The 18,281-nt window shown below is 50.5% G+C and overlaps 2 protein-coding genes across 14 annotated transcripts in view; one reads left to right on the top strand and one right to left on the bottom strand.

Annotated features, from left to right (window-relative positions):
• The window catches only part of ERICH1 (glutamate rich 1), a 49,958-nt gene extending 49,518 nt beyond the window's left edge, over positions 1-440 (bottom strand). For 4 of the 10 annotated variants that reach the window (XM_025281034.2, XR_003108001.3, XR_006549536.2 and 1 more), the window contains exon 1: positions 173-435. In XM_025281034.2, coding sequence (XP_025136819.1) covers positions 173-194 — 22 coding nt within the window. In that variant the 5' untranslated portion in view covers positions 195-435. Of the gene's footprint in view, positions 1-172 lie in introns of all 10 variants that reach the window. The other 6 variants (XM_025281043.3, XM_045164810.1, XM_044939153.1 and 3 more) reach the window with 3 other exon arrangements.
• An 8,316-nt stretch (positions 441-8,756) lies between these two features.
• The window catches only part of DLGAP2 (DLG associated protein 2), a 635,944-nt gene continuing 626,419 nt past the window's right edge, over positions 8,757-18,281 (top strand). The window contains exon 1 of one of the 4 annotated variants that reach the window (XM_044939120.2): positions 8,757-9,425. Coding sequence is in view for 1 of the 4 variants with exons in the window: in XM_044939128.2 (XP_044795063.1) it covers positions 9,408-9,425 (18 nt within the window). In the remaining 3 variants the exon portion in view is untranslated. The remainder of the gene's footprint in view (positions 9,426-18,281) is intronic. The other 3 variants (XM_044939128.2, XM_044939133.2, XM_044939117.2) reach the window with 3 other exon arrangements.

Genomic DNA, 18,281 nt, shown 5'->3' with positions numbered 1-18,281 from the left:
AGTCCTGGGTCCCCACAGACCCTGTCCTCACAGCTCCCTCGTCCCTCACAGTCTCCGTCCCCACAGCCTCGGGTCCCCACAGCCCCGAGGCCTCAGACTCCCCATTCCCCACAGCGCCGGTTCCCCTTCCCCCAAAGCCACTGGTCCCCCGACACACCCGGTCCCCGCCTACCGTGCCTTCGCAGCGCAGCCATGGCAAGCTTACGACCCCGGGGATCCCAGCTCAGGCAGGAGCAAATCTGCTGCACTTCCGGCCTCCGCCTTTGTAGACCCGCCCACAACAGCAGGATTGTCCAATCAGAATCCGGAACCTCTGCCGCTGGACGCCAATCAGTCGCGCACCGGCTGCGGATTGGCTCTTACGCGCTCCGGGCACGACCCGCGGGCGTTAGTACTCTGAGCATGCTCGGAGGGAAGGGCGTGAACCCGGCAAAGCGGATAAGGACCGCGGGGGAATCTGCGGGAGGGGATGAGGCGTTAAGGGCTCATCTGAAGAGCGTCACTGGAAGGGGGTGGGTACGTCAGCGGGAGGTGGATGGGGTGTCAGCAGGAGGGGAGTCAGGGACTGGGTCATTGGGAGGAGGTCAGCGAGGGGCGGGATTGTGCTCCTGGGTGACCGCCCGCAGTGTCATTCTGGGTCCCAGCGCTGCACAGGGATGCGGGCAGTAGGAAGAGTCCGCTGAGCGCCCACTGGGCCAGGGCCCTGAGGTGCGAAAGAAACTGGAACTAAAAGCAGAAAGGAAACCTGGAAGAAGAAAACCCGGGGGCCGCCCACTGACCCCGGACCCTTGTGGCGCGGATCCCTTCTGCCCACTGTTAAGATTTGTGCTTTGTGCTCCCGTCCAACCATCTCACCTACTCCGGGACCTTGGTTTATAGTTTACTCCTCTTCCTTGAGTCCGTTTCTTGGAGAACATTATTTCCTGAAAGCCTGTCTGTGTGGAGCCCTGCTGTGGAAGCTGGGGTTCCTCCTTAAGAGCAGGGAAGGGGTTTCAGACTGGGGAGAGGGGAGTCAGGAAGGCCTCCCAGAATGTAATTTGAGGGAGCAAAACTCGCGATGTCCAGGCAAAGGGCACTCAGCAGAAGCCCAGGCCTGGAGCAGCAGGCCCCGGGGCGACAGGAGCCCAGGGAGGAGGGACGGTGACAGTGCCCTCAGACAGGAAAGCAGGCAGTGCTGAGCAAGGTCGTGTAGGTGCAAGGATTAGGGGGAGGATACGCTGGTTTGCAGCAGAGGAGTGAAACTATCTGACACCCACTTTGAAGAAGTTGCCTGAGCCACTGAGCTGAGAGCAGACTGTGGGGAAAGCAGGGGCACCTTGCGTCCATGGCAGTGAGAAGGACATCGGTGGTTAACACCAGGGTGGTGGCTGTGGGAAGAGGTGGTTGGATCTGGATACGTGTGAAGATAGGGCAAGAGAGGTTTTCTGACTGACTGAGAGTGGCTGTGGCAGGAGAGGGGTGGCCTGGCTCCAGGTTTTGGTCTAGAAACTGGGAGGCTGGAGTGGTTCCGATGAGTTGAGAAACCTCCTGGGGGTGGGGGGCAGTCACTGTTGGGTGGCGTGCAGTTTGGGGTGCTCCTTGGCTGTATGAATGTGGGCAGGATCAGGCAGTTGAGTGATTTTCAACGAAACAGAAAGGACCTGGATGGATACGCAGCTGGGCTAGTCGGCTCCAGGTGCATTTAAAGCCTTAAGGGGGAGTGTAGACAGAGAAGTGGTTCAAGTACAGCTCTGAGGGGTTCTAACTCCTACAAGGTGGGGAGATGAGGAGGGAGTGGGCAGGGGGTAGGGAAGGACAGTGAACTGTCCTGAAGCCAAGCCATGTCATCACTGGTCGGAAGTGATATTGAGGACCCATCACAGACAATTGCTGAAGAAGGCAATGGCACCCCACTCCAGTACTCTTGCCTGGAAAATCCCGTGGATAGAGGAGCCTGGTAGTCTGTAGTTCATGGGGTCGCCAAGAGTCGGACACGACTGAGCGACTTCCCTTTCCCTTTTCACTTTCATGCACTGGAGAAGAAAATGGCAACCCACTCCAGTGTTCTTGCCTGGAGAATCCCAGGGACGGGGGAGCCTGGTGGGCTGCCGTCTATGGGGTCGCACAGAGTCAGACACGACTGAAACGACTTAGAAGTGAAAGTTCTCAGTGACCTTGATTGCAGTCATTTTGTTGAAGTGGTAGAGGCAGAAGCTTGCTGGGAATTCAGTAGAGAAAATTAACTGCAGGAGAGAAATGCAAGATACTGGATGCAGACCTCTCTATTGGACCCAGGATGGGGCAGCAGCTGGAGGGTCCCTAAAGACAGAACACACATACATACACACATATAATTGAAAGAGAGTTGTTTAGAAAATACACTTGCCATACATACCAAATGTATGTGCTGAAAGGTCTGATTAAGTTGAGACTGAAAATGAATAATGGAACACAAATGACACAATTTAAAACTGGGCCAAAGACCTTAACAGACATCTCACCAAAGACAGATGATAAGTAAGCATATTGAAGGTTGTTGTTGTTCAGTCCCTAAGTTGTGTCCGACTCTTTGCAACCGCACAAACTGCAGCACACCAGGCTTCCCTGTCCTTCACTATCTTCCGAAGTTTACTCAAACTCATGTCCAGTGAGTCAGTGATGCTATCTAACCATCTCATCCTCTGCTGCACCCTTCTTTTGCCTTCAATCTTTCCCAGCATCAAGGTCTTTCCCAATAAGTTGGCTCTTCGCATCAGATGGCCAAAGTATTGCTCCACATTATATATGTCATCACGGGTTGCAATTTAAAACAATGAGACACCACTACTCATCCACGAGAATGCCCAGATCCAAACACTGACAACATAAAGGGGGTGGAACAGCAGGAACTCTCATCACTGTTGGTGGTGCAGCCACTTTGGAAGATAGTTTGGGGGTTTCTTAGAAAATGAAACATACTCTTATGATCCATCAATCTCATCCCCCGGTATTTTCCCAGATGAGATGGCAACTTATGTGCACAGAAAACCCTGCACACAGATATTTATAGCAGCTTTATCTATAACTGCCATAACTTGGAAGCAACCAAGGTGTCCTTCAGCAGGTGAATGGATAAATAAACTGAGGTGCATCCAGACAATGGTATATTATTCAGCTAGAAAGAAATGAGCTATCAAAAGATGTGAAAAGACATGGAGGAAACTTAAATGCATATTACTAAGTGAAAGAAGCCAATCTGAGAAGGCTACAGATTGTATATGATTGTAACTCTATGACGTTTTGGAAAAAACTAAACTATGGAGAAAGTAGAAGGATCAGTGGTTGCAAGGGATTGGGTTGAGAGGGAAGGCACAGAGAGGACTTTTAGGGCAGTGAGACTACTCTGTCTGATATTATAATAGTGGAAACATTATTATGCATTTGTCTAAACCCACAGAATATACAACCCCAAGAATGAAGCCCAGTGTAAACTAGGACTGGGTGATAGTGACATGTCAACATAGGTTCATTAGTTGTAATAAATGGACCATGTAGTGGGGATGTTTTTAGCAGGGGAGGATGTGCATATGTAGCAGAAGAGGGCATATAGGAAATCTCTGTACCTTCCCCTCCATCTTCCTGTGAACCTAAAACTACTCTAAAAAAATGAAGTCTATATAACAATAGATGGTGTACGAGAGAGGGAATGTCCAGAATGCTGTCCTTGATTAGTTCACATCATGACCTTGTTCTCTACCTCAGCTTCCCAGCAGTGCCAAGCAGCTCTGGTCTTTCTAACCATACAACAAGATCTTCCCAGAAACCATCTCTTTTCCTCCAGCCCTGTTCCTTTTATCTCTTTTACACCCAAACGTCTCGAAAGAGTTGACCACAAAGTCAGTCTCTACTTTTGTCACCTTCAGTTGACTCTGCTGCCCAGCTGTGTCTCCATCACCCGCCACTGTAACTGCTCTCGCTGAAGTCATAGAACCTCACATTCTGGAGCTAGCCCACACTTGGCAGTGTCCACATACCATTTGGTGGTCTCCCAGAAGCACCACCCACCCAGCTGAAGAGACCTGGGATTCACTGGCATCCTCGCCTCGTCTCTCCCCCATGACCCACTGAAAAAATCACAGCAAGTATGTCCTTCCTACATCATTTATTACTTATATTGCCTGGTTCATGTCTTCATCATCTCTCACTACAGTTTATCCAGGCATTTTTAAACTGATCTCCACGATCCAACTTTTGTTTCCTCACTCCCACCCCACCTCCATCTCTTCTCCTCACAGCAGTCAAACTACCCTTTAAAAAAATCTCATTGCACTTCAAAAGTCCGTGGATGTAATCCATCACATTGACAAACTAAAGAAAAATCACGTAATCATATTAATAGATGCAGAAAAGGCATTTGACAAAATCCAGTAAAAATCCAAAATTCATGATAAAACTGTCACCAAACTAGGAAGAGAAGGGAACTTCTTAGAACTGATAAACAACAACTGCAGAAAACCTATAGCTAACATCATACTGGTATGGTGCTGGAGAAGACTCTTGAGAGTCCATTGGACTGCAAGGAAATCAGACCAGACAATCCTAAAGAGAATCAACCCTGAATATTCATTGGAAGGACTGTCCTTCCAATGAATATTGGAGTTGAAGCTCTAAGACTTTGGTCACCTGATGTGAAGAGATCAATCATTGGAAAAGACACTGACACTGGGAAAGGTTGACAGCAAAAGGGGAAGAGGGCAGCAGAGGATGAGATGGTTAGAGAGCATCACCAACTCAGCGGGCGTGAATCTGAACAAACTCTGGGAGACAATGGACGACACAGGAGCCTGGCATGCTGTAGTCCATGGGTTCACAAAGAGTCAGAGATGACTCAGCAACTGAAAAACAACAACAACATCATACTTAATGGTGAAAAACTAGATGCCACCCTGCCACCATCAGGGACAAGGCAAGGATACCCTTCTCACCCCTTTTCAACATTGTACTGGAGGTCCTAGGTAATGCAGTAAGACATGAAAAGGAAAGAAAAGATATATAAATTGATAAGGGAGAAATACAACTTTGTCCACAGATGACATGATTCTCTATGCAGAACATCTTATTTCCCTGCTAAAAACCCTACATCAAATTTCACTGTATATAAAATACAATTTAAAGTCCTTAAAGTGTCCTTTGAACACCCCTGACTTGATGAAATTCCAACTGAGCTATTTCAAATCCTGAAAGATGATGCTGTGAAAGTGCTACACTCAATATGCCACCAAATTTGGAAAACTCAGCAGTGCCCACAAGGACTGGAAAAAGTCAGTTTTCATTCCATTCCCAAAGAAAGGCAATGCCAAAGAATGCTCAAACTACCGCACAATTGCACTCATCTCACACGCTAGTAAAGTAATGCTCAAAATTCTTCAAGCCAGGCTTCAGCAATACATGAACCGTGAACTTCCAGATGTTCAAGCTGGTTTTAGATAAGGCAGAGGAACCAGAGATCAAATTGCCAACATACGCTGGATCATGGAAAAAGCAAGAGAGTTCCAGAAAAACATCTATTTCTGTTTTATTGACTATGCCAAAGCCTTTGACTGTGTGGATCACAATAAACTGTGGAAAATTCTGAAAGAGATGGGAATACCAGACCACCTGACCTGCCTCTTGAGAAATCTGTATGCAGGTCAGGAAGCGACAGTTAGAACTGGACATGGAACAACAGACTGGTTCCAAATAGGAAAAGGAGTACGTCAAGGCTGTATATCGTCACCCTGCTTATTTAACTTCTATGCAGAGTACATCATGAGAAACGCTGGACTGGAAGAAACACAAGCTGGAATCAAGATTGCTGGGAGAAATATCAATAACCTCAGATATGCAGATGACACCACCCTTATGGCAGAAAGTGAAGAGGAACTCAAAAGCCTCTTGATGAAAGTGAAAGTGGAGAGTGAAAAAGTTGGCTTAAAGCTCAACATTCAGAAAACTAAGATCATGGCATCCAGTCCCATCACTTCATGGGAAATAGATGGGGAAACAGTGGAAACACTGTCAGACTTTATTTTTGGGGGCTCCAAAATCACTGCAGATGGTGACTGCAGCCATGAAATTAAAAGACGCTTACTCCTTGGAAGGAAAGTTATGACCAACCTAGATAACATATTCAAAAGCAGAGACATTACTTTGCCAACAAAGGTTCGTCTAGTCAAGGCTATGGTTTTTCCTGTGGTCATGTATGGATGTGAGTTGGATTGTAAAGAAGGCTGAGCACCGAAGAATTGATGCTTTTAACTGTGGTGTTGGAGAAGACTCTTGAGAGTCCCTTGGACTGCAAGGAGATCCAACCAGTCCATCCTGAAGGAGATCAGCCCTGGGATTTCTTTGGAAGGAATGATGCTAAAGCTGAAACTCCAGTACTTTGGCCACCTCATGTGAAGAGTTGACTCACTGGAAAAGACGCTGATGCTGGGAGGGCTTGGGGGCAGGAGGAGAAGGGGACGACAGAGGATGAGATGGCTGGATGGCATCACCAACTCAATGGACATTAGTTTGAGTGAACTCCAGGAGTTGGTGATGGACAGGGAGGCCTGGCGTGCTGCGATTCATGGGGTCGCAAAGAGTGGGACACGACTGAGCGACTGAACTTAACTGCACTGACTTGTTCTCCAGATGCACTCATGTTTTCTCTCTTGCTCCCTCTGACTGTTCTTCCCCTAGGTCGTCACATCTGCTCTTCCTCCTATCTGAAAGCATTTCCCTGCCCTGCTTTCTTCTTACCTGAATCCCATTCCTTCTCCAGGGCTCTGGTAGAAGTGGCTTTCTGACTGCATGCTGGTTCTTATGCAGAGACCCTTGCATTCACCTGTGGGCACTTTAAATCCTACAGGTCTTTCTCTGAAGCTGTGAGACTTACTCAGTCAAGGAACCTGGGGTGGGGGGAGCAATAGGCAATTATTGGCAAATGGAAATCAGATGGAAAAATGTCCAGCCTCAACTGAAGGCAGGCAGTTCTGAGGGACATTCCATGTGGTGCCTTTGGGGATCCCCGCCAGATTGAGATCCCACTCTCCACAGGGGTGGCCAGATTGATAACACATCCTATTAACATTCCTTTGTTCCTTGTCTCACTCTTCCTTCTTCCTTTCTCATTTCCTGCATCACCCTCCCAAATGAACTACCTGCACCCAAAGCCACATCCCACGACCTGCTTGTGGGAGAACCCAGAGGAAAATAAAGTCTTAATGAAGATTTCCTCAAAAGGTTCTTCTCTCATCTTAGAGCTGCGTGGTTGCCATTTAAACATTGAATAGCATCCTCTACTTTCCTTTAGAAAAGTAATTATAATATGTGATTGTATGTTACGTGTTATTTTTAAAAAGTGATTGGAAGTTCCAGGGGCCAGAGAAGGCTTCTCTGTTGTGCTCACATACGGATGGATATGTTGGGCACTCAGCACACTTTTCTTATTTTTGTTTTTGCTCTTGCATGAATGAATAAACGAATATTTTAAAGATGAAAGGATGAAGGACCTACTGTATAGAGAGGGAGTTCAATATTCTGTGATAACCTATATGAAAAAGAATAAATACATGCATATGTACAACTAAATCACTTTGCTGTACACTTGAAACAACATTTTGAATCAACTATACTCCAATATAAAATTAATTCACTTAAAAAAGATGAAAGGATGAGGACAAATATGGAGGGGGGGAACTAAAGGGAAAGCATATTTTAAAGTAAAAAATTGATCTAGAATTTAGATTTGTGGTTGTGGTTTGAAACATACAATTCATTGGTTTTGACAGAGGAGAGAAGTTGGAAGATAAAAACTAACGAGAAATGTGACTGTGGGGAGGTTTTCTTAGTCATCTTGTATCCACTCCCTCAGCATTTGGAACTCTGCTGTGAAGATAAGCTGTAGTTGATTAAGGGGAGTGATCAAATATATGAAGAAATATTATGGAGACAGTGCTCTTATTTAAAGACCTTGAAAATTTCAGAAGATTGGTTAGTCTCATCCCAAATAATTTTGGTCGCCTGATTCTCTATTCCTACTCTGTGTTTGTCACTCAGTCGTGTCTGACTCTTTGCAACGCCATGGACTGTATTTCTCCAGGTTCCTCTGTCCATGGAATTCTCCAAGCAAGAATAATGGAGTGGGTTGCCATTCCCTTCTCCAGGGGGAAGGGATTCCTGATTCCTATTCTAATTCCTGTCCATTTTCCTATAAACTTTCTTCTTGGTGTTTTCTCTCATTTTAGCAGCTTTCACGTGTTTGTTTGTTTGTTTAATCTCATTTAAACTTCACAACAGCCCAGTTAGAAACGTGGTAAGCTTCGTTTTTGCAGGCTTAAGAAAACCCGGGCTCCGGGACTTGCCCAAGGTCAGGTAACACGCTGCCATAAGCGGGAAGGAAGCCAGGTGGTCTCCGGTTACCCGTGCGGCGGCTTCACGCTAGGCCGTGGTAACTTTCCTTCCCCCTGGCTATCCAAATACGGACAACATGGTTAAATATTCCAGTTCGCTGCAGGTTGTGAGAGCCCGGTTTCCAATGAACCATTCTCCTTCCTCATCCCTGGGCTGGTGCGGTCTGTGCATAGCTGGGAGCGGACGCGCGAAGGCGGCCAGACCCCCCTCCCCCAGGTTTACCAACAGAGAGACGCTGCTCCTGGGCCTGGGGACGCCATGGGAGCCCTTCCTCCCTGCGAAGACAGGCGGCAGGTTCCTCTCCGGGGAAGGGCGCGAGTGGAAAGGTGGGGGCCGGTTTAGGTGCCCGCGATAGCAAGAGGGGCAGCCCAGCGACACTTGGGCCAGCATGTAGGATAGACATGTCTCCGCGTCCTCTGCGCCGCACGAGCATCCTGGGTGTGGAGACTTCACCCCGTCCACGAATCCCTCGCACCATGTGCCCGCGTGCCATTCCTCCCTCTCCCGAACCGGCCGCGCTGTGCCGGGTGTCGGGATGCCCGTCGGACCCGCTCGCTGAATTTCCAGCGCCCGGAGCACCTGCTCCGCGCGCAGCCGGGAGGCCGCTGCCTCCGGAGACCTCTCGAGAGCCTCAAGTCCCCCGCCGTCCCCGCGTGACCCGCCGCTCCCCGCGCAACAGTTGGCGGGCCGGGCGGTGCGCGCGCTCCCCGGCCGTGCGCGCCAGGCGCGCCGGGCAGCAGGGCGGCAGGCGCGGGCAGGGGTCGCGGCGCGGAAGCCTGGCACTCCCCCAGGCGCGGGCCCGGCCCCTCTCCAGATGCTGCCGCGCGCCGGCCGCCCCCCCGTGCGCCTGTGCCTCCCCGGGCGCCCAGTGCGCAGGCGCCGGCCGTGAGGAGCGACCGTGCGCCAGGCTCCAGCGGGTCGGAGCGGCGGTAGCGGCGGAGACCTGGGGACTGGCGGACTGACGGGCGGACGGGCCATGTCGCCCCGCATCTGCTGAACTGGAGTGCCCGAGGATGTCTGCGCTGAGGAAGGTGCGAGCCGCCGGGGCCGGAACCGCGCTGGGACGGGGCTCGGGGCGCGAGAGCCGTCGGGGGTTGAGGAGGGGGGCGAGGGCGGCTCGGGGGGACGGACAGCTGGGACCCCGAGAGGGCGGCCGGGTGGGGGACGAAGAGCCCGAGGCAGCCGGTGCGCTGGGTACCCTCACCCTGGGCTGCCGGGTGTGCGGGAACGGGCGCAGAGCGGGGCTTCGCTGAGGGCTGACATTCTCAGCTCGGCCAGGCAACCTGGGGGACCCGCGGAGACCCGGGAGGAAGCTGCACGCCGGGCTCCGGCTGGGCACCGCGAGGGGATGGGGGCGGCAGGCAGCAAACGGCGCCCCCTCCCCCGCCGGGCGCAGGCGGGGGACGCCGACCGCCCCTGGGAAGGCGAGGAAGGCGCCGGGAGCCCGGGCTGCGCCCGGGGGTCGCGGGGGGCGCGCAGCAGGGAGGCCGGAGGGGTCGCTCGAGCCGGGGTGCGGCGGCCGGGGGGCTGGTGGAGCGCGCTGGGAGGGTGGCCGCCGGCTCTCCAAGTGGGAGCGGAGCGCGGGGGCTTTTTCGGGGCGGTTGCTAAGCGAGGCGCTACCCGGCGCTGGATTCTGTAACCAAGCCTCCCCCGGCAGCGGCTGTTGCCGTTCTGGGCTCGCTCGCTAACGGTAGCAGGAGAAATAAGGAAGATGTCATTATTACAGCCTGGGCGGCGAGGGGTGGGGGCGGCGGGCACGGGGGCCACCTGGAGGGCCAGCTGGGTGCCAGGCGCCCGGCCCCCCTCTCCAGCGTGCAGCGCCGAGAGACGCGGAGCAGAGTGGACGGGACCCGGCGGGGGCTGGGCGGAGAGTCGGGGGTGGAGAGGGCGCGGCGGGACGCAGAGCCCCCAGCCCCGCGGGTGTGCAGGGGGAGGGCGGTGAGAATGAGCTCGGGGGGTGACCTGCGTCGGAAACTCAGGAGTCGCTTCTCCGGCGCTCGCGCTTCTCGAGAACGTGGTCGGGTCTCCTGCGTGTCGTTTCCCGGGTGGATGGCGACTCGGCCGGGCTCGGGATTCGGAACTCGGGACTTGTCCGTGCGTCTGGTTCGTATCGATCAAAAATAAAGCGATCGGCAGCGAGTCTTTCCTGTGATTAATTCTGCCAGCATGAGCTGTGGGTGGTTTTGGAGCCGGAAATGTAAAGCGCACCTGCTGTTTCTGGCATCCGAAGAGGATTTCTGACTAGGACTCTCCCGAGGGGCCTCAGCCCCGGGGGTCTTGGGCCTGTGCCCACGGCTATCAACTCGCGCGTCCTGTTGGCCACTGTCTGATTGGAACTCGCGGGGCCTGGTGATTATGACTTAAGGAAGACTCTTATTTGAAGATGTAAACCGATTTTTATTAGTTATTAGAAAATTCCCCAGCATCTCAGCGTGGCCTGAGGGACCCCAGCCTCGTCCGAAAGACCCTTTCTCCGCCTCGAAGCCGACACCACAGAACCCTCTCCCCTCCCCCCACACCTTGGAAGGAGCGTTTGGGTTTGAGTTAAGGTGCAACATCGTTTTCATTTAACTTCCTTTATATTCTCTGCAAAAGATAATAGGTAACCAAGGCAAAAAATGGTGAAATGATGAAAAAATGGTAATTTTTGGCAGGTCAAGTTGTTACTCTGGTGTTTAAAAAAAAATGTCATTAATCAGGATTTTCCAGTAGCCAAATTGTCTTGTGCAGGCGGCTGGGTGACTCACAGATTTGGCTCTGATAGTAATTGTAGAGTGTGTGTACCATTTCCTTTTAGATGGTGTGACTTTCTCATTGCTTGGAACGGAACAAATTAGAATATTTTATGCCCCGCATCTGGCAGCAGGACCAGCAGGCTGTGGGGGACACTTTCTGCTCCGGCACATCTGGGCTGGGAGAGTTCCTGCCCCAGTGGATGAAGACAGTGAGAAGCAACAGTGCTGTCCTGGAGCCGGAGGCCCCTTCCCCCCACCACTTCCAGGTCCCGCTGGGCTGCGGTCAGTGTTCCACCAGTGGGGGCCTGCTATGTGTGTGCCTGCCTCTCCTGTCCTCTTGTGCTTTCCATCCCCAGTCTCCTCTGCTCTTGGTTAAGAAATAAGCCCTGGATGATTTGCCCTAGCGACCAATCATGTTGTATCTGCATATTACATTTCAAGTTAAACAGCAAAGTGAATTCTGTGTAAATAACCCACGGTGATGAAGTAACTAGCAGCACCAAGGTGTTTTCTGAAATATGTATTCTAGTCAACTTTATACAAAGTGATGCTGCTAGAGACAGAAATAAACATGCATTTATTCACCAGCGTGTTAGTGCCTTAGGTTTCTTGTGTTGTAGATGAATTAATAGCAATGTATCTTATTTTTAGAGAATTCAGATGCTTTTGCATCATTTCTCCCCAGTGACAGAAGTGTCCCCCTATGGCAGTCTAATACTTCTCTTATTTTGCCTATTTCATTTTTGAAATTGGTGGAAATTTCACATTAAACACTAAAAGTGAAAAAACACTGCAAAACTTGAGTCACATTGGATTCCAGATACCCAAGAATCCAACCAGTTCTGAAACTAAATTCCAGTGTTGAAAAGACTGTGAGAGGACTTGCTATCCGTGTGTTTAACAGAGTGTCTTCCATCATGTCCCTACATGATAAAATTGAAGAAGTGCTGGCATTCTTTTATATTTGAGGAAAAACTTCATGATTTCTCAGTTCCTTAAGGAGCTGAGTGATACACACTTTGATCATAGATTTTAAAGGGAAATTAATTAAATGTAATATTTATTGACCCTTGGAACGGATATGCCATGGTCATTCACTAGATACAATAAAAGTAACAGTGATTCGTCATTTTGTCCAGATGGGAGTCATATTTAAAGCACTGGCAGCATGTTTGTTATAAGAGAATTACAGGCCACCCAGCAGGAAGTTAGTGGGCAAAGCATTCTCTGCAGTAAAAAATCATTCTGATCAACCACAGCTTTAAATACAAGTTACTTTTATCTTGTAACCATATTCCCAGCAGATCACCAGCTTTTAACAGTAGGTGTTGTGGTCTTCTGGGCACGCATGTCATGAAGACTGAGCCGGATAGCGTCCTGTTTATTCATGGCAGATACTCTCGTTTTCTGGGAGCTAATAATCACATGGGCTTTGGTGTTGCTGGGAAGGGCTGGGGGTGCAGAGCCCCCTAAATCCTGCACCTGCAGCTGGACTGCCTTCCCCCTCACAGCGCCCAGGACTTAACTACAAACTACAGTTTGGCATCGGTGCTAATCTCCTGAGCAAAGACAATGGGCATCCAAGGCTGAGGCCAGCCCTTCCTTTCTGTAGGGGCCTATGCGCTGGCCGCACCTGCTGTGAAGAGCCGGTCAGCAGCAGCCCCGGGGCCCTGGAGGGTCCCCTGCCATCAGCACCTCCCGCTTCCAGTGGTTCCCACATTCCCACAGGAGCGGCAGCTCGGGTTACTCTTCAGGGTACACACCCCTCTGGAATCATCCCCAGGAGCTTTTCCAGGACCCTGGTTCCTGAACATTTGTCTTTCTTGCTGAGTCTCTGAGGCGTTTGACTTGCCAGGCCGCGTCCAGTCTCTGTCTGTGGTCCGTGTCCCCTGTTCTCAGGGATAACTGCGCACTGACTTCCGCCGGCCTCACCGCTTTCACCGTTGGGCTGTGGGGCCCACGCTCTGCTTGGAGCAGGCTCCTAGTTGAAAAGGAAGTCAGGCCTCCACCCCTCTCCGAGGCAGACGGTCTCTGGGAAGAGGATGGCATTTCTTCTCAGCTGAGAACAGTTTGAGAGGAAAGCTTTGGGAGGTAAATCTGAAAGGATGTAGGTCCAACACCACGCAGCCTGGGGTGAGGGGGTGGGGGCGGGGGTAGCCTGCTGGAAGGGAAGTCAGGGCCCAGCGCCCTGGACGGCCAGGCCACGGTGGATGGATGCACTTTGTCCTAGGACGTCACTGGTGTCCAGAGTCAGAAAGGGCCTGAAACCATCGTTACTGCTTCATTTTCAGTTTCGTCGATCAAGAAATCCCCTTTTGAAGTGGGTTTCTGTCCCAACCACCCAATGGGATGTAGAGATTTTAGTTTCCCTTCCAGTTTTCTCTTCAATGCTCTCATCTTGTCCTTCACCCACTGACACCATTCTCTGGTATCCCTTTTTGTGTGTATACCCAGAAAAAAAAAATAGAAGTAATTTTTGCTAAAAAGGAATAAATGTTTGCAACCAGCACTGCATAAAATCTTATACCCATGCATAAAATCATATCAACATTGGTTAAAAAGTAAATCTATGTAAATAAGAAAGAAAGTGAAGTCGCTCAGTCGTGTCTGACTCTTTGCGACCCCGTGGACTGTAGCTCACCAGGCTCCTCTGTCCATGGGATTCTCCAGGTAAGAATACTGGAGTGGGTTGCCGTTCCCTTCTCAGGGGGATCTTCCCGACCCAGGGATCGAATCCTGGTCTCCCTCATTGTAGGCAGATTCTTTACTGTCTGAGTCACCAGGGAAGCCCAGTGGTACTTGTAAATCTAAGTGCCATTATCTTTTTAAAACATGGGCCATACTCTGCGCAAATGAAAAAAGTACTGAAATGATCTCCTGGGGCCCATAGAGTACACATTTTAAGCCAGGAAACATAAAATTATCCTCTTGAGCAAAACGGAAACTTGTCCTACCAGTTTTGTACAATGCCGACCAACAGCTTTTTATATTGGCTGTAGGTAGCAGTTAGGACGGAAAAGGCAATGGCACCTCACTCCAGTACTCTTGCCCGGAAAATCCATGGATGGAGGAGCCTGGAAGGCTGCAGTCCATGGGGTCGCTGAGGGTCGGACACGACTGAGCGACATCACTTCCACTTTTCACTTTCCTGCATTGGAGAAGGAAATGGCAACGCACTCCAGGGTTCTTGCTTGGAGAATCCCAGGGACGGGGGAGCCTGGTGGGCTGTCATCTATGGGGTCGCACAGAGTTGGACACGACTGAAGCGACTTAGCAGCAGCAGCAGCAGTTAGGAATGAGGGTTCTGGAGTCAGAACTCCGGGTGGCTGAATGGCACTGGCAGCTTATTTGCCCTCATTATATTTTCATCCCTCATCACTACATGAGGGATACAGTATTAATGTGGTAGTGTTGTTGGGAGGATTAAATGAATTGATGAGCGTGAGGCAATTGAAACAGTGTGCATACTAAATGCCCAATACATGTCCACTATTTTGATCTTGAAAAAGTAAGATTGGGGCCCAGGTTGTGCCATCCTGCATTGGATGTAATCAAGCCACTCTCCAGTTTCCCATAAAACTTAGATATTGCTGTTTCTAGTCTTCTTTTACTTTCTTATATATCTGTTTTGCCACCTCTTTCCAAAAAGTTTTTTGACTCACCAATGAAAGGATGAGGTTGAAGAAATGAAATAAAGAAGAAGTAGATAGTCAGAACCAATAAGTATGGTAACTACAGGGGTTAACACAGTCCTTTGAGTCTGAGTTTCTGGGATGTTGTTCAGTTGCTAAGTTGTGTTCAATTCTTTGCAACCCCATGGACTGCAGCATGCCAGGCTCCCCTGTCCTTCACTGTCTCCTGGAGTTTGCCCATTGAGTTGGTGATGCCATCCAACCATCTCATCCTCTGTCGCCCCCTTCTCCTCCTGCCCTCAATCTTTCCCAGCATCAGGGCCTTTTCTAATGAGTCAATTCTTCCCATCAGGTGATCAAAGTATTGGAGCTTCAGCTCTGGCATCCAGGAAGCCAACTTGACAAAAGCAGAAGACACAGCCCTCACTCCCTTCCCTTATTAAGTGGGCACTGCAGACTCGTTTTTCAGTGAAGAAAAGATTTTCTTGAGTGCTGAATCTTAAAAGATGCTCTCTTGGAAGACTTTGTGTACAGGAGTAGGGATATAGCATATACATCAGTTATACCAACACAGAAGTGTTTTTCACGATTACAACAGACTTTGAAGGAAACCAAAAGAAAACATACACCGACAGCCCACAAGAGGGGCAGTGACCTTTTCCTTGTATTTCCACATTCCCTCCATGACCAGATGGGAAACTGCGGGCTTGGGAGCCGTGCTCTGGGCTCCAGACCTTCCCCTGGTCTGTTTCATGAACTGTTGATATTGCGTTCACACTGTGTGTCTTAGGGACGATGCGGATTTCTTGGGTGGCCTTTTCTTATGTGCATGGTGCTTTCAGGTAGCAGCCGGGTTTGGGGTGTGACTCCTGCAGGCGGAGGCGTCCTTGCCGCTTCTCCCTCTGTGCTGCCTGCTCCCAGTGTGCCCGGCCCACCACCCACTCGCCCGCCCCGGGGAGGGGAGCTCAGCCCCCAGGGGCGTGGGAGCTGCTTCATCAGCCCTCCTGCTGCCTTCCCTGTGCGTCTGCGATGGGGGGGCCCCACACCCCTTGAGGGGACCCCTGTCCTTGTAGAAGGATGGCCCGCCAGCCCAGCCCCGCGCCTGCCTGTGAGAGGACAAAGGGCACTCTCCTCGCCGTTCCTTTCCCAGACCAACCTGGCGTGCCCTCCTCTCCTGTCACCACGGCCCCTGCTGGGTGGGAACACTCTCCCTCACCAGCTCCAGTTTTCCTTGTGTTTTTCGTCTCAGACCTTAAGCTGCTTGTCCCCAGACCCTCGATGTCAGGACACGTCTGCCAGGAGAAGCAGGGAATGCGCAGGCCCCCCCGTGGATCGCATCACTCAGTGACCTTTCAGGTGGACACAAGAATCCACAGCTGGCTGACCCCTTCACACCCCCGAGAGAGGTTCCTCAGTTACCTAGGGCTTCTCTGAGTTTTGCGAATCTCACTGAGATAGGAAACCTTACAAGCACGGCAGTGGATTTGCCTGTTTGATGAAATCTTTGGCACTTTAAAAATAATTTCTGGGAGAGAATTCCCTGGTGGTACAGTGGTTAGGACTCTGCACTGCCAAGGGCCTGCATTTAATCCCCGGTCGGGGAACTAAGATCTCGTAAGCCACGAGGCATGCCCTCCCACCAAACCCAAATAATTTCCATTTTCTGACATTCTTTGTAATACTTTAACAGTTTCTAAAGAGATTTCTGAATATCTGTTTTCCAATTCTATGAGAAACTTAGTACAGGATCTGTATTATAGATACTTTAGAAGTTTTCATAAACAGGTGAATGTTGTCCTTCAAGCTTCTGCTGTGGACATTGTAGAACACTCCTGTGTCTACTGCATAACTGTCTAGACTATTACTATGGTTATAAGTGAAAATGGAAGTGAGAGTCACTCAGTCGTCTCGGATGCTGGGACTCCACGGACTGTAGTCCATCAGGCTCCTCTCTACGGGACTCCCTGGGCAAGAATACTGGAGTGGGTAGCCTATCCCTTCTCCAGGGGATCTTCCCAACCCAGGAATTGAACTGGGTTCTCCTGCATTGCACGTGGATTTTTTACCAGCTGAACTACCAAGGAAGCTATGGTTATAAGCAATACACAATAAAGTATGGCTCCAAGTTGTGAAAGCTTGGTTCTGCAGCTCTTTAAAGCAACTGAATAGTATTTCTTAGTCTTTAATTCATCCACTTGCTTGTTTCTCTAGTGTTATTGTATTAAAAGTCATGGCAGGCATTCAATTAAAAAAAAAAATCTTCTTTTTGCATAGAATTAGTCTCTACAGTTTCACGTCTGGAAGTGAAATTCACTTAGGATTATATCCTAAGAAAATAATCATGAATTTACAGGAGATTAGCTAAACAGAGGTTCACTTCAGGTTTGTCTTATAGTAAAATATTGGAAACTAGCAATAACCTGAGATTAGATAAATTCATTATGATATAGCACATTGTAACAAAATACACATCCATTAAAAAGGTGAAACTTAAATATTTGAGCAAACTGTGGGAGATGGTGAAGGACAGGGAAGCCTGGTATGCTGCAGTCCATGGGGTCGAAAAGAGTTGGACACGATTGAGTGACTGAATGACCACAGCAGGGTGTCCGCCTCCCGTGAAGTGAAGCATGCAGGTGGCCAGACAGCACGTGGGCTGTCCTTGTCCCTCTGCTTCTCTGAGGCTGCCGTGCAGGTGACACAGAGGGGCATCTGGAAGGACCCAGCAGCTGGTGGAGACGGGGGCAAGGGGGTCACCCAGTTGTATCGGCATCTTGCTTGGGGTGCAGGCCTTGTCCCAGAGCCATCTGCACCACTCAGCGCCACCCGCCACCCGCGTGGCGGAGTCCTCTCTCTCTGCTCAGCCTTGCTGCTCCCTCTGAGCTGTTCCCTGAGCTGTTGGCTTGGGAGGCCTGGTGTCAGCGTTGGGGCCTTCGCACAGCCCTTGTGTGTGCTCAGCGTCTGTCAAGGATGTGCACTCTGCTGGGGTCCACTGTCTGGGTCCCTCTGCTGTATCAGAGGCCCGCGGAAGCACTTGTGGAGTATGGTGGCACGAGCTGGCTTCTGGGTCGTGTTGAATCAGGACAGATTTTCTTTGTCCCCAGGTGGTCCTTCCATAGACAGGCTCTGTCTGGTGGCTCTGCCTCCATCATCCTCACCAGCCAGAATGGGGAGAGGTTGGGGGACCACGCGGCATGGTCCTGATCCCATGGCCTCTGTCACGTGCCATGCGCACCTCAAGGGAGGTGGGAAAGAAGGGGAAAAGCTTTGCGGTCAGCTGACTGTTTCTGTGAAACATTCCTCGTTTCTTTTCTGGAACTTCTCCAGAATCTTTGCCTCCTATCCCATCAGCCCTGATGAGTTGCAGCAAGAAGGACGGACTTTGTTTGGGTTTAGGTTCATCTTCAGCCACTCCTCAGACCATGTCTGGTGTCCCCGAGGCCATGCAGACAAGGGGGTGTCATGGGAAAAGCTGGGGAACAGCTGATTATCCTCAGAAATCAGAGAGGATGGCTGTCTG

The sequence above is a fragment of the Bubalus bubalis genome, chromosome 1 (assembly GCF_019923935.1).
Source record: "Bubalus bubalis isolate 160015118507 breed Murrah chromosome 1, NDDB_SH_1, whole genome shotgun sequence".
NCBI classification, from domain to species: domain Eukaryota; kingdom Metazoa; phylum Chordata; class Mammalia; order Artiodactyla; family Bovidae; genus Bubalus; species Bubalus bubalis.
The sequence above is the reverse complement of the archived record's forward strand: the minus strand, read 5'-3'. Positions and strand labels throughout refer to the sequence as shown.